At 37.5% G+C, this 20,972-nt stretch overlaps 1 protein-coding gene across 13 annotated transcripts in view; it reads right to left on the reverse strand.

The window, feature by feature from the left end:
- magi2a (membrane associated guanylate kinase, WW and PDZ domain containing 2a) overlaps nt 1-20,972 on the reverse strand; it is a 332,668-nt gene that overhangs the window by 78,137 nt on the left and 233,559 nt on the right. For all 13 annotated transcript variants that reach the window (XR_002921266.2, XM_036210186.1, XM_024291335.2 and 10 more), the window contains 3 exons: nt 13,332-13,547; nt 10,811-11,021; nt 4,663-4,742 (listed from right to left, as the gene is read on the reverse strand). Coding sequence is in view for 12 of the 13 variants with exons in the window: in XM_036210186.1 (XP_036066079.1) it covers nt 4,663-4,742; nt 10,811-11,021; nt 13,332-13,547 (507 nt within the window). In the remaining variant the exon portion in view is untranslated. The remainder of the gene's footprint in view (nt 1-4,662; nt 4,743-10,810; nt 11,022-13,331; nt 13,548-20,972) is intronic.

Raw genomic sequence — 20,972 nt, forward strand, 5'->3', positions numbered from 1 at the left:
TTAAGAAGGAAACAGCAGTAGAGGAAGGAACTGACAGCTATGCTGCTTGTTGACTGATCTATGGAGTAATTGGCGGAATCTATTTTTATTTTTTTATAATAAACATAAAAACAGAAGGTTCAGTGTTTCCCCAAATAAAGAGACACTCTTCCAACAGTGAAATAGCGTATAACTATTCATTCATTTTCTATAAAACGTCTTCCTCGAGTTAACATTTTTGTGTTTCTGCAGCAGATTGGAGGCCTTCTAATAACAACGCTGTAATTTAGTCATTTATTTTTATATATAACATCTTTTTAATAACACACCAAGATTTTTTTTTGAAGTTTCATTCCAGAGCAGGGTGGAGCAGCCAAAAGTAAAAGTAGTAATACAACCAAATACTACTCAAGATGATATAAAAACTAACCATCCAAAGGATAAGGTATTATTAAAAAGTAAACTACCTGAGTATCGAGTAGAATTCTAAAACAAACGTATAATTTAGTGTTTAAAACCATTCAATGTATAAAAGAACTGGAGCGAGTAAGTGTGACGTCATTCAGAGAAATAGGTTACTTACTGCTCCACCGAAATGATTCATGATACGGACACCACCATTTTGGAACCAGACAACGCCTAAAAGATTAGTCTGAGTCAACATTTCTATGGAAAACACTAACGAATCAGGAATTACCTTGTTGGAAGTCCACATCCCTATCACTTCATTCTACTTTAATTGAGGCCAGCTCAGTGGCCTTGTGGTAGAGTGTCCGCCCTGAGATTAGAAGGTCGTGGGTTCAAATCCCGGCTGAGTCATACCAAAGACTGTAAAAAAGGGGACCCAGTGCCTCACTGCTTGACACTCATCACTAAGGAGTTGGACTGGGGGATTAAAGCACCAAATGGATCCCGAGTGCGGCTGTGTCTGGAGCTCACCACTCCCCCAGGGGATGGGTCAAATACGGGGAACAAATTTCACACACATAGCTGCGTGACAAATAGTGGGACTTTTTGGTCAGTTTATAACTTGAATAACTTGCACTACCAAAAAAACACATGATGAAAATTATTAAGTAATAGCGGTGTATTTCTCAGTAGAAGTCTATGATATATATATATATATATATATATATATATATATATATATATATATATATATATATATATATACAGTGTTCTCCCATGTATTCTTGTTTCTTTAATTCCGGTTTCACATGTTAGCGGACTTTTTCAGTCACAATTTCGGCTTGTCACAAAAACTCTGATAACTTAAGACACTTTTTACATCTGAAATAGGTGCTGCGGTGCATCTCTGCGCTCGTGCATGGAGAAATGGCATCAGCTGATTTTGAAGTGGTGACAAAAATCCTGATATGCTGAAGAAGATATTCGCGGATGAGACTTATCATCCGGAGCGGATGTTATTTTGGATAAAACCGGCTAACTCTGGAAGAAGATGCTTTCCTGCACTTATTTGATAAAGGAGGAAGCGATCGCTCCTGGTTTCAGACAGAGAGACACTACTTATATATATATATAAATAAACATATATACCAATATTGCAATATTATCATGAATATTGCAATATTCAAGTTATTAGTCGCCTAAATAATGGTTGTTTTATATCAAATCTGAGTATTAATGGTAGAATTATTTTTATTACTTAAAATTAAGTCAACAGAAATAAACTTAACCTGACTAAGCTGCTGTCACTGTATCAGTTTAAGCTTATTATTTTCAGAAATGTCATTTGATTTCATTAAAAACACACATCCACATTCTCAAGGACCTGTAGGCGCCTTCCACATCCACACCAGACTCCTCCGCCTCGCACTCATCAGGCTGGGACTAACTAACCCTGATGAGACGCTCAGGCGGATCAATAGCAATCCTGCCAAATATCAGACGTCTCCTTTTGTGAAGGAGAACAGACAGAAATGGAAATGGCGAGAGATGAAAGAGTAATAGCATTTTGAGTAATTCCTGGTTGGCGTCTGTCTTTGTTGCTGTGACATTTCATCATAAAGGAGATCTTTCTGTGATTCAAGTCCGAAGAAGAAAGGAGCAAAAACGGTGAGAGTTCTTTAAATAAGTGAAGATCAGGTTAGTAAATATGTGAAAGGAGCTTGGTGTTAAGAAAACACAGAAAGCTGCTTTTAGAATATTTCTGCTGAGTCACTGTGAGCACACAAAAGTGCGCAAAGCTGTGATGTCATTTCCTCGTGCACGTCCATGAACGCACCCGTCAGGTCTTCCTCCAGAGATGATGGCCGATTCGCAAACCTCAAACTGCTGCTCTTACATGTAAACCTCCTGTTGGCATGGCAACGCAACAACTCTTAGACATCGAGGAAAATAAGAAGCATCGCTGCCAAATTCTTCACAAGCTCTTCGCTCCATTTGGCTATTGATTTTTTTTTTTTCTTTTCAAATCTCTGTTTCAAAGCCAGTTTGCTTTGGTTATGCAGAAACTTTCATTATTACATTCCTAAATAAATATATATATATATAATAAAAAGGCTGCTCTTTTTCTAGGGAATTACAATCGGAAATGACATCTTTTGATCTTTTAAAAAGCATTCCTGGTGATCTTTTAGTTAAAATTATGCAGTTTTTTTTTTTTGGCAAAATATAAAAAAACTGTAATTTTCTTGGACTTAGTTTGTGCAGAGCAGTGTTCTGTTAACACACTCTCCCGCTAGCTTACAGCCCCTCACACCCCCAACTTAACATGACCTGTGCAACAAAAATGGGAATTAATATCAGAGTTTTCAGATTACAGCTCAGATGAAGAAAACAAAGACGTACATAGATCTAGTCCTCTACAGGTAGATGCATCAGGATGACACAGAAAATATTTTCTACATCACTAATACAATCTTTTTCAAACCTCATTTTTTCGTCTGACGCCCCCCCTGCATCATTTAAATTAGGGCTGCCACGATTAGTTGACTAATCAAATATTAAAATAGTCGACGACTAGTTATGTGATTTTGCTCGCTTTTTGGACTATTTTGACATTTATTAAGGTTTTTTAGGCTATTTTGGAGTTTAGCTAATATTTCAGCTACGTGCTAGCTATTTTTGCTAATTTAGTATTTTTTAGTTTGTTTTGAAGTTTAGCTAATGTTTCAGCTGCATGCTAGCTATTTTGGCTAATTTAGGATTTTCTCAGTTTTTTAGACTATTTTAAATTTGGCTAATGTTTCAGCGCCAGGCTAGCTATTTTGGATAATTTAGTATTCTTTTAGTTTATGAGGCTAATTTGAAGTCTGGCAAATTTTTTAACTGAATGCTAGCTGTTTTGGCTAACTTAGGCTTTTTTCAGTTTTTTTAGGCTAATCAGGCATTTAAATAATATTTCGCTTGCTTTCAGTTTTAGCGATTTTAGCTATCAATTTCAGAATCTTCAGCTATCACCACTAGGATCCTTAGCGAGCCAACTTCAGCTTACAGCGTTCAAACTAGCATTATTGCAGGCAATGCTATACATTTAGTTTTTAGTGGGTTTAAAGCTAATGAAGGTTAAGATGTGTATTTTACAACCAGTTTGCGCATGACCCCATCAGTGGACTAATCGCAAAAAATAATCGGTGATTAGTCGACTATTAAAGTAATCGTTTGTGGCTGCACTAATTTAAATCAAACTATCTCTTATCAGTTATCAAAGTTGCTGCTTGACGTTTATCAAAAAGTGTGTTAACCTGAAGCTCCTGTTGCGTGTGGGAGGAGCTTCCATCAAAAGCTTTCTTTTTCATAAATACGCCTCCATGAATAAATGTTTTGATGTTACAATATATTTGTGTCTGTGTATAAATTTGAAATACTTCATATATGCTGTAATAATGTGTTTTGAAGCTATACAAATAATTGCTTTTATTTTTTTTCATTTTGTAACATTTTTTTTATTTTATTAATCTGAACCATGAATTTTGTGATCCGTTGCACCACTAATTTGAACAAACAACTTCTCAGAAATGACTTTTTTTTTCTCTATGTCTTCTATAACCATAAAAATACAACTAGAACACGTTAAAAACACCAAAAACACGACTTTTGTCAGAGTGGGTCTTTAAGTTGAAAACAAGTGTGAACTGATTTTCCGATGCTTAGAATTCAGCAGCATCCAAACAGAAATGATTCTTTAAAAAAAAACATTTTTCGTTGCTCATCTTAACAAGAAACATAAAAAACAAACAATATGAACAACAAGCTGCAAACTGCTATTTCACATCACTTTCGGAACAAACATGCAGGAATTGCCTCCAATTTTCATCAAATCAGACCATTTTTATGTAAATTTCTTTCCACTCGGCTTCTCCTCTTGATAAATCTCTTTCACAGATTCATGAATGACACAAGTCTAAGCAAGACGTAGAGAAAGGTAAAGATGATAAATACTAATTTATTGCATGTGAAGCGCCGTCTGCGGCGCTCATCCTTCCTCTGTGTTGGAGTGTGTGGGCGGTCTAAGGACCCTTCAGATTTCTCTCAGCTGAGAAGAAAGAAGTCTTTGTAATCTCCCGTCTCTTTTGCGCACATGAGCTGCATGGATTTGAATTCACAGCAACCCGTGCTGCCACACATGAAGTATGCATCAAAACTCCAAGAGAACCGGAAATCACCCACAGATCTTTCCAAATTTACCAAAAAAGGATTGTTGATAGATGTCACACTTACCGTCTTCTTTGCATTCCTCTGGCGGTTTCGCCTTCTTGGCTAGCCTCGGGTCCAGCCACGATGTTGTCTTAGTGTTGTGGCTGTGAGGAAAAGGCAGAGAGAGTGTAAGACGGAGTGCTGCACACGCCGAGAGAGAGACTTGGCTCTAAAAGAGAGAAGGAGGTTGGTGGATTCTTTATTCGGCCACAGAGTCGGAGTGGAAAGACGAGACTCCCCTGAGTGGCTGGCTCTAAAAAGGTGACAGGGGAGATGAAAAACGCTTTAGGCGAACAAAATGGCAATCAATACTTTTAATTTGCGTACTGTCTCTCATTAGCAGACAGAGACCGGAGAGGGCGACTTAGGAAGAGATGGGGAGGAACAGCTGTGGGATTCTTCCAGAACCTCAGGCGCAGATCTAAATCTGGTCTGATGACGCGCCAGAGAAATGCATCCGCGAGATCTGTCTGAAGCTCTGGGGCCAGGGCGGACGCCCCGTCCCGGCGACGGAACAGGGAAGGTGCAGCAGGAAGGCCTTTCTCTACATCCTCCTTCTTTTGTAGACTTTGTTTTGCCTGAGGAGGAAGGAGCTCAGCCTCCAGGACAAAATGTGGAGAGAACACAAGAATGCCAATGTGTTGCTGTGTGTTTAGTCGCTCGTTTAACCGCAGAGTCACATTTTTCCTCCCAGGGAGACACAAGTCTGTTGCCACATCAGTAAAAAATTCAACATTTTTTGACGGTTCAGATGCTTGTTTTCAGCTTTAGCCACATGCACCTGTACCGGTGCTATGGGTTTTTTATCCCCATGGAGGTTCATAGACAGGAGTAGCTGTATCTTAACCCCAACAGAGCGTGCAGGTGTGTCCGAATGCAATTTATGCAAAAAATTAGTGTAGGTCGTCCCTCTTTCGCTGCCCGGCAAATTCTCTGCTCACTGCCTGTCCAAAAATGTGTTCGAGCGACCATCAGATGCTTAATCCTTAGACGTTGTTCCAGTTCCGGGTCACTAATAATCCTTAATAGCCTGAATCTATGAATGTTTGATATTAAGTCCTGAACCGGATATTGATAGTTCATGTAGAGAAAATGGTCGAGTCGGGGTGGGATTATATAAGTTCGCTTACTTCCACCCCCTTTCAAGCAATCTACTTGTGATTCATTAAGTAATATGTTTTTTTACCTGATTGCTTGAAAAAAAAACTCATTTGTTCATGTTTTCAGTCTGATCGCTACATGGAGTGGTGTCTGTGTTTATCTCATTTACAACGCATGGAAAACACAGATGCTATTGAGAGGTCAGGTTTATTTATTTTAAAGAGCTCTCTATGTTTGGGTTCATGAGATCGTTCGAGATTCTCCCGCTAGTGTCCGTGTCTGGACGGTCACTTCCGTGATATTCCGTCTCTCTTTTGATCAAGTTGCTGTCCCGCATTAACCCAAGAGGGGGAAAAATAAAAACAAGAATAAAATCAGGGGACCTTTTTCTTAAATATTTTCACGCTAAAAATAGGAAAAATATCGTAAAGTTCAGGAGGTCCAATCCACCAGCTCACCTCCTGGGGGTCAGCGTATTGATTGGGATCGCTCCAGTACCATGAGTCCTGCGACGGACTGTCCAGGATGTACCCGCATCCACCCTATAGTCGTCGAGACGCGCTCAAAAAACTCCATTACTCCGAAAGCAATACAGCGGCTTAAGAAAACGGATGGAAGTTCAGGAGGAGAACTACAAACCCGATTCCCTGATTGGTTGACGCACGTCATCGAAGTTGAAATATTTGAACTCTGGCCGTGTCGCTCAAATCGCCCTACTGCCAGACCTTTGTGCCAGGTCCGTCGCTCAAATCACGACCTCAGATGGCGTCTGTACCATGACCTAACATTGAAACTGGTCGCCTCTGGTACCTTATTTTTGAAATAATGGTGTGAGAATGTATCGAATGATAAAGTTGTCATTTATAAAAGGTAATGGTGTAGCTGGTAAGGAGTATGAAGATAATTGATAACATGTGGAAAAATCAGGGATTTCAAGGTGGAAATTTCCATCCACCACTACCCCATGTACTGATGTAACACCTGTTTGAAAAACTCAATTAAAAAATTAATATAAAAAAAAAAAAAAAAAAAAACTGGTCGCCTCTGATTATCAGAATCAAATCAGACTATCCAACAAACAAATATGATTTGAATTCTAATAGGTTAAAAGTCCTGTCAGTTATTACACATCTGGATGTAAAAAATGTCTCTACATTTGATCATTCTCTAAGCTGAAGTCACACTTTTAGTTAATAATCACTACATTTAATTAATCTAATGTGACCTAAGTGTGTTTTGTATGCATAACTGCAGAAATCTCTATTTATGCTGATGAGACAATTTTTTTCATCTTACATTTATAGTCATTTTTTATGTAATAAGTGACAAAAATATTTATTTTTTTTGTATTTTTATAACTCATTAGACAGTAATATATAAATATGAGTCTAATGAGTGGTTTAATGGGTGGTTTAACCCCCCCAAATCCAACACCTTATTGTTGGGTGTCAGATACTGTTTTTATTGCAGGCTTCATGGAGCAACAGTTAAATTAATTCAACATGATTAGTAAAATAGTTAAATATATGCCATCTATCAAATCAATTCAAGATAATTTGATGCAACTAAACCTAAAAAAATGTATTTAAGTCTTAAAAAGAGGAATATAACTAAAAGTGTGAACCAGCTCTTTAAAAAGAAAGTTGGCAATACTCAAAATGCTCTTTATTTAATAGATAAATATAAAATAATATCAATAAGTATTCACTAGGAATGGGTTGAAAGCATTAATTCATTGATTTAAGCTTATAGATAACTAATTGATTCACAAAAGATATAAATCGATTTAGCACATAACGCTAAAGTCTGCTAGCTTGATGCTAATGTTCAATAGAATTTCCCATAGGACGGCTAATGCTAACGTTGGTTGACCAAAAAATACATTGCAGACTAAATGAACATCTTTATTTACTTACAGGCATTCATTTTAAAGTAACTATTTGTGGTCTAAAACTTTTTTCCCTCATCCTGTCATCTTCTTCTTTAATAAAGTGTACTTCTAAAGCGCGATCGCCACCTAGTGGCCAAACTGAAACGCCAATTTTTACAATGTTAATAATCTGAACACTGTATGCTACTAAAAATCTAATTATTTTACTAACACATTTTACAATATGTGATCCGTATCAGATTAATATAAATATATTCAAATTAAATAAGAGATTGTTAATGTATTTTTAAACAAATGTGTATAAATTTGTAAACTTAAAATTGACGTGAGCTGAAGAATCGAAAGAATCGAAAAAAATCTGAATGGAATCGAATAGTTTCTGGAAATTATACCCAATATCCCAGCCCTAGTATTCACTTTATTCCAAATGTGTCTTTTAGAGGATCAGATTAATTAAATAGAGGTAAAAAGCCAACTTATGACTTTAGTTTGGACAAAGAAAAACATTCAATTAAGTTTGTTTAAATTGAGAGAACTAATTTAGTAAGATCCGTCCTTCTTTAGTGCTACTAAAAACATTATTTAAACAAAAGTTTTTGTTAGTAAGAAGAATAAAATACTGTAGAGCATTTTTAGACATAAATGTGTTATAGGATCTAGCTTGAATGATCATTTAGAAATCAACTGTAAAAGCAATGAACTCCAACTGAATTAACAAAGACTTTGGGACAATTAAAATAAAAAATAATGTAATGAAAAATCCTCTAGAAGTTCTGGAGTGGCTTCAGTCTGCACTTCAGACACAGAAGACCCGCACCACGACTCATGTCGGCTTCTAACAGACTACAAATGCAAACGTGGCAAAACCTAAAACTTCATGATAAATGAAGGAGCTCTTCTGACTCTGAGCCAACTGAAATGAACTTCAAACTCCTGCTTTTATTTCACTTCTGTCTTTTTTTCTTTGCCTTCATCTAGAACTATGAATAACATAAAACTACAGTTTGTCTCCATTTTTTTCTCCAACAGTCTTTACACTTTTTAATCACCATCAATGTATTTTCTTTGCGGTTCTTCCTCACTTTGTAAATTCCCTCTTTAGGCTTCTAAGTAAATGAATCAATAAAGTTAAAAAAAGGAACATCTTGGCATCTGCTCATCTCCTGGAGCTCTGGCGTGGTTTCAGACCCTTCTATAAGGAAATTGCAAAACTAATTTGAGGATATGAAGCCTTCTTTGTATAAGTTATGTCGTGACATTCTTTGTTTCTGACAGTTTAAGGAGAAGACTGATGACCTCAGCAGATGCTCTGGAAGCCTTAGTGTCCTTCTTCTGTACAGGGGGGGTAGAGGGCTGTACTGGAGTCAGAGAGGAGCGTTTTGGGGGAGCACAGGTGCATCTTACTGATGCTTTTGTCATAGAACTGGAATGTATCATTCTCTTGTGTGTGGTATTATGACTAAAGTGGAGATTATCAAAGAAAAGTGCAGGAAATGTTACTAAAACGGGGAAGAATGAATATGGATACCCGCCCTGTAAAAAAAACAATAATCATATAATATTAACAGGATAAAAGTTCATATCGTGCCTCAATAATAATCAATTATCTGACATAAAAGGAATAAAAATGCAGCATTATGAATTTTTATTTCCACATTTGTTGATCTTTAAAGTGAGGTTTTTTGATATACTTAGTTAGTATTTATTGATAACTTTATTTTAATGATGGATTAAGCGTTAAATGAACATATTGTGTTTTAAATTGTTCTAAAATAAGTTTTTTTTATATTTATATATCATAGATTGCAGGGTAATATAGATTATTGTATTGTTTGCCATATCGAGATACTATCGGTATCGTGAGTCATGTATCGTGAATCGCATCGAGTTACCCTGAGATTCCCAGCCCTACTGGTTACCATCGGATTGCAGACCGTGACCAACTTTAAATTGGACTCAAAAATGTAACAGCTGCTGAAAGTTACAATAAAGTCTTTTGAATGTTTGAATCTATGACTACACTGCCAAATATGTCACTGATCAATGTCAAAAAATCGTCTGGTTGCTGCTAAATTTGAACTTTTTCATATATAAATGTGACTGCCGCTGCCCAATGACAAAAACCACCAGCTAATGCTGCTAAGAAAATAGCATTTAGGTCACAGTGTAACAGCATTTTGGCATATTTAACTGTAGTAATACATAATTACTCAAAGGATGTCCTCACAAGCTATGCTCTAATTGTTTCATCTCTAACATTCAGGTTCTTTGCACAGTTGGAAGAGTTTATTGGGGTTGAAATAATGAAAAACCGATTTGACGTGCATGTGCCTCACCTCTCATTCCAACTTACTTTTCTTGTTGTTTAAGTGTTTGTAACAACCTGTCGCCTGCAGCACGCCCTACAAAAAACATGTTCACTCTACGGCAGGCATGTCCAAAGTCTGGACCACGGGTCAAATGCAGCTCATGTTTAAACTTCTACTGACCTGCAGCCTCCTGTCATAAAATCAATAATATTTAACATACTACAATGTCTTCATTGTGATTGGCTAAATTACGTTATAAGCCAGTGTAAACATGAGGCTAATTGACCTTCAAAAGTGGTTTATACTTCTGAGTTGGAAAAAATTTTGATGTTATTTTTTTTATTCACATGATTTTAATGTTTTAATAAACATTTAATGGTAAATAATAGGTAAACATTGTATTTGAGCTCAGATTTAATGTTGACAAAAGCTAAAAAGTACACAGATAAAATAAATATAAAAAAAGCTTAGCCTGAAATACAGAAGGGGTTTATACAAATATACTAACCCCTATTGTAACAGTAAGATCTCTTTAACTGAAGAGGAATTCAGCTCATATCTGTTTGTTCAGCTGTCTATTCATTTTAGAAGTTCTGCAGATATTTGGGCTTCATGAGGCTATAAAAACTCACAGCCACAGTTTCACTGAAGCTGTTCATTTCCAACACTTCTAAGGAATTAAACCAGCTTTCCTGTATAAGTGAGAGTTTAAGGTTTTTTAGGGACCTGTAAATCATTTATTCAGTCGGTGTTTCAGAAACTAAAGCAAATATTGTAAAATCACTGAACAAAAACATTTGAATTCTTCTCCTTTATGAAAATTAAATGCTAAACTGTGGGAGAAGGTGGGCGTAACCATGACAACACTCACTCGATGAAGTAGACCTCTCCTTTCTCGGTGTACGCCATCTCCCAGTTGTCTGGAAGCGGCCCTAGCTCGTCGTTCTCCTCCAGCTTGGGCACCGTCGCCTCGGGGGACTGTCCGTCTTCTTTGGGAGCGTCTGCTGGACCCTCGGCCGGGTTGATGGGCGGGGGGAGATCCCCTGAAGCGTCCGTGCTCTTGTCCTCATGTTCGCTGGACTCTGAGGGGTAAAACGGCAGGATGAGTCAGAGGGGGGGGTGATCGACTCCAAAGAGGAAAGGACAGATTAGGAAAGTGTGAAGAAGTGTGGGAAGAGACTAACGAGACAATACTGCGAAAGAAGGAGGCGGTTATGTCCCACTCTGACAGGGTGTGAAAATGTCACCGGGAGAAAAATGGGGAGATGGGAGCTTCCAGGAGTGCGCTCTTCCCAGGAGACAGCTGGTGGAGGCGACAAATGAAAACCGGGGATTGAAAGATAATCTATGGGAGGGGAGAGCTAGTGATCTGCTTAGATCACAGAGCCTGCTGTGCACTATTGATTCCCCCTCAGCTGCAGCGGTCAGCCCACATTCTGCCCATCCACAGGCACTCGTGTCCTCCTGAGCTGAGAGCAGCAGAGCCGCTTCTCTCTGGAGCCCCACTGGTGAAAATGATCGAGCAGGCCGAACCCCGCTGACAGGAATCAGCGGAAAAACTTCCCGGGAGCTCCGTTCAGTCCTCGTTTGCATCCAAACGGTCTCTCTTCCTCAATAATTGGTCCAACTTTTTATCTTTCTGAGATGTTACAGCTTCAAAAAACCCAATTCCCTGATCTGGATGACACTTTTTAAATACTTTGATATTTAAAAGTTTGCAATTCGGTGCAATTTAATGCTAAATATGGATAAATACATTACAGTTTAGACATAAAATAAACATTTGTTGGGTTTAAAACAACAGTTTGCACAAAAATGTGTAATTTTCATTTATACAGTTAGAAATTATTACATCCAAAATGAACTGAAAGCTTTTTTTAAAGGATGTTTTAGAATTTTAATTTTTTTACCAAATAATTGGGCATTGTAGAAGCTTTTTTTGTTTAAAGATCATCATTTTGATTTTAAATTTGAAAATGTTTTAACTATTTAAAGCACTTTAGGTTAAATTTGTATGAAAAGTGATTTACAAATAAAGTTTAATTTAATTTGATTTGAAAGGAAATCAATATATGGTTCTTTTTTAATCAAAATTGTATTTTTTATATGAAGATTGATTCAAGTCATTCTTTTTTTTAATCTCCAACCTTAATTTACTTGTATTAACTCTTAAAAATATTTGCAATTCTAACAAGCGATAACGCATAACATCAGTTCCAAAAACAGCAAAAATCTAATTTTTACAAAAATTGTAATAATATTTTTGTTAATAAAAAAATAATCTAATCATCTTAAACGTTTGCAAATGCAGTAATGGTAGATTCTACATTTGTAAACAAACTTATTTGATATTATTTTAGAAAATGTTATACAATACACAACATTCACCAAAAAATAAAAAAATCAAACATTTATTTTAAAAATAAGCTCAGTAATCACCTTTTCTTACCTTGTTTCAGCTCTTTGTCATACAAAAATCAAACCCTCATTTGTTCATCAACTTTTCTTTCTTGACCAACATCTTTAAGCACTCCAGAACTCTTAGAGGACTCCTGGCAGGACTGCACCGCCCAGACTTCAGTTCAGACGGTTTCTGCTGCAGGAAGTCTTTCCCCAAGCCATAAACCCGCGTAGAAAGTCACAGGATCCCAGTGTGGCTTCATGCAACCCCAAAAGTCTCACTAATAATGCTCCTCTTATCATCCTCAATTCATGTGATCATAGGAAGGAGTGAAAGGAGTCCTCTGTGTGCGAGGGCTGGAGCGTTTTAGTCACAGAAAGTGCAAAAATATAAGGTAGAACTGTGTCAGAACAAAGATGAGATAATTCTTTTATATGTAAATACATTTGTTCCTTTTTTTTTTAATAAAGCAGACTTTTTGTCATAAACAATAAAAAATAAAAAGACACCTTGCTAGCGGCGGAAAATGTCGAAGACGTGCTGTCCCTGTTGGTCCTCAGCCGCCTGTGGAGCGTGGGTAAATTACACAGCAGTATATGTGTTCGCCTCCTGGCTATCAGCTCCATTTCAATAATGACACCCCACAAATGATATCAAATTCTCCAGAGCCATGACATCCATTCTTTTACCATATAGTGATTGTGGAGTTAATCGCTTGTTCACCAGTGAATTAGAAATCCAGGGTGTAAATATCAAGCTATTAAAGAGTATAGAACGATATTTGTGTGACCAATTAAAAGGCTACATTAAAATCAATTTCCAGGAAACCCGTGGAAAAGAGGTCTCTGTTGCCTAGCAACCAGGCTAAAGGATGCAGCTGCTGTAAGTTGAAGCGTCGAGCTCCTTCAGAGCTGGACTTCAAACCCGGCTGTCATGAAGGAGCTCGGCTGACCTTTTGCTTGGGTGTGTGGAGGTGGTTGTCGAGGCTGACCTGGGGTGACTGCGACGCCGTTGCCGTTGACAATGGGCTTTTCCTCCTCCTCCTCCTCGGGGGGCTCGATGCTGGCCTTTTCCATGTTGCTCACTGACTTGTTACGCTTCCTCTTGCCCTCGGAGCTCGGTCTGGCGCCCGGCAGCAGCTGGTCTGTTACATTGAGCAGCAGAGCGCTGGGCTCGGCCGGAGGCTTTGGGGTCCCGTAGAAATTATCTGCGGGATAAAAAGAAGCGCTTTAGTAACTTTGTTTCTGCAGGAACACGTCACGCTTGGAGCACGGATTACAGCATGGACAGCACTGTGAAAAGTCTAAACCTCGTGTTATGAGTCACATGGAGGGAAAACTTAACAGGTGAGATGTGATCCCCATCCCTACATACTGTATTTAAGAACAAAGTAGGGCTTGCAGGAAGAACAAAAGTCAGTTAAAGCTGTGAGATGTTTCGTATGGCCCGCAGGTGTTCCCCACCCCCGCTGACTGAGCAGCTGCTACAAGCCCCTCACCCGCCCTTCCTACCCTTGCCACCCTGGTCAGAAAAACACATCTTTCAAGATGGCGGCTTTCTATTGGTTTTATCTCCATAGCAACCATTTAATTTTTTGGTCGTCTGGGGGTGACGAGCAAATCGATGTAATTATTAGGAGAATCTGCAAAAGTACATTTTTGGTTTTCCTTAGCAACTAATGTTTTTTTATTTTTTTTTTTATAACAGACAAAAATTTCTAATATGTTCATTTCGTATTCAATATAATTTCAATCAGCTTGAGCCAGGGATCTACGGATCAAATGTTCACAGTATTACAATAAAAAATGAACGAGCAACAGGAAACGCCACTTTTGCTAGCTCGCCATGCTAATGCAGTTCTAAATCTACAACTTCTAAATTCCACATTTTTTCTCTAGCTTCCCAATGATGCTTGAAGAGTTAGTAGGTGATGTATTGAAAACCCTATAGAGAGTTTAAATTTGTACATGGAAGCAAAGGTGATTTTTTTTTTTAGAAAATTTCAAGATGGCTCCCTCTTTTCAAGGTCAAAGGTCAACAAAACTTCAGATGTGCTTGTAGACTTAACCTGGTGGAGTGTGAGTGAAATCTTGTGAAGATTGTTGGAACAAAAGTATTCTATTCCTAGATTATGCAAAAATCACAAAATTCTACACGTTGCCACAAAATGGCCGCCAGTGGGCATCACATAATCTCAAAACTTTCTTTGGATTCTCCAACACGTGTGTTTTGGTTGTGTTACTTGATCTTGAAATATTTTCATGGGCCCCATATTTTCATTGGCCCCATTCATATTTTTGATGGTTTCACCCGCTGTCATTATTTTTTTGGTGGGGTAGTCACTGGCCGAATCAGAATTCTTCCCCTATCCCTCCAATTGTAGGGCTATTTAGAGGGGTAGGGGTGTCAGAAATAGTTTTTTTAAGGGTTAGCCTTAGTGACGGAGGGGCTTGGGAGTGACGTCTGAATTTGAAGACACTATTTTTCCATGACTCTCCATTTGGAGGGCTAAATGTAGGGGTAGGGCAGGGGTTTGCAACCCGCAGCTCCAGAGCCACAAGTGGCTCTTTTATTTCTCCATCGTGGCTCTCTGGCTCAAGAAAAATAAAATCGTAATTTTCAAAAATGTGGAGATTAGCTATTATTTTAGCAACATGCTAACATTTTTGGCTAATTTGTTATCTACTGAGGTTTTTGGGCTAATTTAAAGATTAGCTTTTTTTTTTAGCAACAGACAAACATGTTTTTTAAAAAAATTACTTTATTGGTGAATATGCTAATATTGGGGTATAGCTAATAATTTAGCCACATGCTGATGTTTTTGGCTAATTTATTACCTACTGAAGTTTTTTGGGGATAATTTAGAATTTAGCATCTATTTTAGAACAAGGCTAACTTTTTCGAGTAATTTAGTTTACTGAGGAACTTTTTTGGCTATTTAGGAGTTCAGCTAGTAATTGAGCAATGAGCTAACTTTTTTTTGGCTAATTTGGCCTCTATTTAAATTTGTATGCTAATTTGGAATTAAGCTTTTTATTTAGCAATATGCTAACATTTTCAGCTAGTTTCTTAGCTTCTTGAGTTTTTAGGCTAAATTAGTGTTAAGCTTTTATTTTAGCAACATGTTAACATTTTTGGCTGATTTAATTTACTGAGGAATTCACGCTAATTTTGAGTTCAGCTAGCAATTAGGCAAGAGCTAGCCTTTTTGCTAATTTGGCTTCTACTAAAGGTAAAAACATTTAAAAACTCTCATTTTTCAGAAATGCTGGTTTCTTTTTATATTTTAGCTTTTGTTTGTGCCAAAAAATAGACATAATTCATATTTATTTAAAAAAAGAAAAGAAAAAAAAAACATTGTCATGCATGCAAATCCAAATTTCCTGAATGCTAAAGTAAGACTATACGGCTCCTTTTAGGTTTTGATCAGTAGAAAACAAGCCCAAATGGCTCTTTTACTGTTAAAGGTTGCCGACCTCTTGGGTAGGGAGAAGTTGTAGGGGTAGGGAAATAATTCAGATTAGGCCACTGTGTCCAAAATTAATTGTCAGTATTATTTGGGGTGAGGATACATTTTTTGCTCAAAGGCGCAGTAAGAAACAAGAATTGCCCGAACAATCTGGTCCTTGCATTCCAGGACTGCTGTGGGCCATAATTAAAGTCGCAATTACAGGAGATTGAGTCTAGAGGCATTACGTTTGTCGCACAAGCTGGCTGAAGTGTTTTTTTCCCTCTTTTCTCACACCGCTATGTATCAAATCCAGCTAATCCGGGAGCACACAAGCTGCGGGTTCAAGATCCCATCTTGTCTTACAATTATATACCTCCTCACGAGGATCCGCGCAAAATATTTGCAAGCATCTTGACCTGGAATCGGTTCATTGTGGAGCCATTTCCATTATTTTTACTGTTGATTATGTTGTTTCTGCCAAGTAATTCCATCTTCTGCTTTGCACATCAATCACCTACCAGGCTGCGCTCTGAATTCCCTGGCAAACTGCGGTGCTTTTCTGCGAGGCTTGGACAGAATTACAAACATCTCTCCCACTCGGTTTTGGCCTCTGGTTGGAGCCAGCTACCTGCAGTACCTCTGGGGTCTGCAGTTTTTGACTTGGCACCGATTCAGATGCCCCTTCCGCGGTCGTACGGAGATTATTTTAGGATTTACCATCATTCAATGTGAATACTGGCAGCAGTCCACTCTCCTGACAGTCCGCATCAGTCACTGGGAAAACCTAATAACTCCATGTTTAGGGATTCAGATCGGATTTGACTTTCCAAAGATAGAGTTCACTGAAATCTCCTGGAAGGTAAAAGAGCAGTGAGTAACAGCAGGAGAGATTTATGAGAAATATTGATTTCATATTAAAATCTGGGCTGCATGGGAGTGCAGTCATTAGCGCCGTCACCTCACAGACCAAAGGCCCTTTTTACATTAAAGTATGACCATTCTGCCGCTGTAAAACACATCAAGAAGAATAAAACTGTCCACAAAGCATAATTAAGACGCAGCATTGGCAGGTTTTGTCTTTGACTTTCAGCCTCAGGCTTAAAAATACTGTAGATGTTGGCCATTGTTTTTGGACATGACATTGAAATAAAAGTTTTTGTGCTTGCCTGAACAAATAGTTTGTCCTTAAGTGGAAAGCTAAAACAAAAGAATTTCTGTAGCTTCTAGGTAAAATATTATTTTCAATCTGATCATTAAAGGATGTCACAAGCTGTCACATGGTTCTCCTTTCTTATTTGAATTATCATAACTCTTCAACTGTTTGCGCAATTTATCTAACGGCAACAGATTGTGAAGCTAAGAAAAGCAGCTTTGTGCTACAATTTACAGTAGTGAAGTGTTTAGGCAATAAACCGATTCTCTACTACTGGTAATGCTGCGGCCAAACATACAACTATATTCAACTGAAAAAACTAAAAATCAACCACTTTTAGAGCGAAAATAACGTTCACACCTTTATTTGTCTTATTTTCACAAGTGAGTGGAAAAAAATAAAAAATAAAAAGTCATGCTATTGCAAAAACTGCTTGTTTAGTGGCAGTATAAAAAAAAAAAGAAAATTGAGTAGAGAAAAGAACAAAGACAGAAAGTGGAGTTAGTGCTTCAATTATTCTATTCTGGTAACAGCCTTTAACTACTCACTGCATTACAATCACACAAAGAGCATTTTTCAACCTTTCCATGATTCACTTTAAATTAGGGATACCACAATTCTCTGTTTTAAACTGATCTGTATGCTATTAACCGGAATCGTGGGTAAAAGTGAAGTGTTGCATCCCTACTACATATGTTTGCATTTGTTTACAGTGAAAATATTTTAAATTGTTTTATTAAATTACACTAGTGTAAGCCAATGGAAAGGTTTTTCTTCATAGTTATTTGTTTATTAGCAAATAATAAAAAAAATATTTTTCTGAACTATAAAAAAAAAAAAAAATCAACATTTGAACTGAATTGAATCGTTGCCTCTCTATTTTCCATCATCAGTGACTTTCGTCTTTGACCCAACAGTCTGTTTGCTTTCACCATAGCTGAACCGCACCAGGGGTCACTTGCAAGTGAACCAAGACTCTTGTTTTCCTAATGAGTCGTTTTTTGTCGTTTGCCTCCGAGTCCAGGTGAGCTGTCACACCTGACAAACAAAACAGGCCGAAGAAACAAACTAATACGTAAACACACCTGCCTCTAATGACTGCCATCATCCGGTCTCTGCACAGCTGGATGATGAGATACACCAGCTGTGCTTCAGCAGCTAACACGGAAAACGCTGAAGACTAGAAACTCTGTTCTAAGAGATCCTTCTGTCTTTTAAATAACAGAAACACCCCTTCTTAAACCATAAAATAACAGATTTTTATCCACAGAGGCACAGCAAAATACATTTTTTGTTATTATTTAGATGAATTTGTCTTAAAAACTGTATTAATAGGTCTACAAGGAAGGACTTAAAGAAGCCACAGAATTAGGAGAGCCATCAGATGGTGTTATTTTGTTCAGATGACCGACTGGAACTCCACGGCTAACGCTGCAGCTGCCGGACGGCACGCGGCCCTCCGTGAGGAGGGGAGTCGCTATAAAGAGATTATGTGGACTGTCAGGATTAATGCCACTGAACCGCAGGCAGAAATCCTCGAGTCCTGACAAGTTGAAGATTTACCTCTGAGGATAAAGAAAGCTCGGCGCACAAAAGCAAAATGTCACCCGCCGTCACTGAATCTGAAGTTGGGCTGAGCTGAGAAGTGCTTCACAAGCTCAGGAAGTAGACGCTTCATGGTTCTTAAAAATGGATCGTCGAGGCAATAAAACGACTTTGATGTGTTTTTGAAATAAACACTTAAACACAGTCGATTAATACGAAGATTAGGAATTATTTTAAGTTTGTAACTTTAGTTCCAATATCTATTTAATACAGGAAAAAATACTTTTTCATGGGTATGTAGCTAAACTGTAACTAGTGCTGGGTTGATAAAATCGATTAATTTGAATTGATTTAAGCTCAAAAGATCAATAATCGATCCATAAAAGTAGAAACTGATCTAGCACATAATGCTAAAGTCTGCTAGCTTGATGCTAATGTTTAATGGAATTTCCCATAGGATGGCTAATGCTAACGCTCGGTCAACATAAACACACATTGGTGACTAAATAAACATCTTTATAAACTCACAGGGAGGATTTTTCAAAACTTTTTCAAGGAAATATTTTTTAACGTAACCATTTGAGATCTAACACAGGTTTTTTGCTCATTCTTTAAAAAAGTGTACTATGGCGCAATCGCCACCTAGTGGCCAAACTGAAACGCCCTCCAGGAGAAGCAGAACAATGTTTACAATGTTAAGGAATTTTGTTAGAACTTCTCCATTAACACTGAATGCTATTAACAATCTCATTACTTCACTAATACATTTTACAGTATGTGAACTGTTTCAGGATAAAATGAATATATTCAAAATATATAGTAGATTATGAATGTATTTCTAAACAAATGTGTCTAAATGTGTAAACCGTGTCAACTCAAAATTGAATTGAAATAAGTGTATCGTAAGAAAAAAAAAAAAAAAAAAAAAAAAAAAAATCAGGATTGAATCGATGCAGGCTCTTATATATCGAATCATTTCAGGAATTATTATCGATACATAACCCTAATTGTATTTGAGTGACTACTATCAATGAAAAGTCTATGTAGACACTGGTATATACGTGTTTCAGGTTTCCGTGTTCAAAACTGTCATGTTCACACATCACTACGTAAACTTTAAAGTCACTTTTCAGGCTGTATGTACTAAAAACGCATCGTGTACCTGGATGTCCCTAATAGTTTAGTACATTTTTTCACTCTTTTAACCGGCATGACATAAAAATCAATAAAAACTCAGATTTCATTCATTCAGGACAAAATGATCAAATAGAAAATGGAGCAGTTGAATGTACTGTAGTGCTTTTTTAAAATTACTATACTATACATTTGTATTTGTGGGATTTATATCGATTCTAAGGATCTAGCTTTCAAGATTTAAAAAACTACACTGACTTTGGAATAAAAATCTAAATATGTATTCTTTAATCTTTATTTTTCTTTTGTTATAGTCACTTCTAGAAAAGCTCATTTTAAAAAAATTCTATTTTACTGATTTAAAGGTGTGTGGAAAAACACATCAACTGAAAGTCGTATTATCTTTGCTGACTGATCATGGACCATGAGAGACAAAGACAGCGGGGAACATGGAAAACAAAAAAAAGTCGAGCAGAAAAAAATCATACAGCTCTTCTGGTTTCCAGCAGTTTGAGTGACAGAACAAAAAGCCCCCCCTCCGAGTTGAAGATGCAAACAACAAATACCTCCAGACACGGTTTTCACTCTTTTGTTTTGGCAGAGAGAGACAAACGACAGCAAATAAGAGCAAAAAAATGTGACACTACAATAAAACTTAATGTGTTTATTCTGTCTGGAAACTTCAAGCTCAATTTACATGAATTTAATGCAATGAAGATGTAAATATGATCAGAGGAAATATGACATCTTAATGTGAACTCAAAACATCTGTCAGAGGTTTCAAGAAAATAAGTGCTGCTGTTGGAATAAAAATACTACCTTAATGTTAAGGTCTAGTTTATCTGAACAGTGTTTTCTAGAAACAAACAGCAGCTTAGATGGATTTTAACACTTTCTAGCACTAAAAACAACAAAACACTTTTATAGTTCTTTCTGTAAAAACCCAACCAATGAAACCAATGATGATGGAGGACAAATATTACGCTTAAAATTGAATTTAGGAGTATTTTTTGTATTTGCATAGTTGTGACAAATTCTCGTTTGGGCCCCCTTGGCGTCACTTTTTGACAATTTCAGTGTCCCCAACTCATCCTTTTTGGACGTGCTGGCTCCTCCCATTAAATCGGGGTTTCCCAACCCTTGGGAAGCGGTACTGGGTTAGGGTACCGGTCACTGGTCTGCGTCATGAGGGTTGGGGACCCCTTTTAGCACCTACCAAGCGGCCTCAGACCGGTACCGGATGGCGGCCCAGAGGCTGGGGTCCCATGATTTCATGGAAACTGCTAGCATATTAAAAAATGATGAGTCGGGGACACCCAAAATGTAAAAAAAGTGGTATTTTTTTTATT

Source organism: Oryzias melastigma, linkage group LG23, assembly GCF_002922805.2.
Source record: "Oryzias melastigma strain HK-1 linkage group LG23, ASM292280v2, whole genome shotgun sequence".
Lineage (NCBI taxonomy): Eukaryota > Metazoa > Chordata > Actinopteri > Beloniformes > Adrianichthyidae > Oryzias > Oryzias melastigma.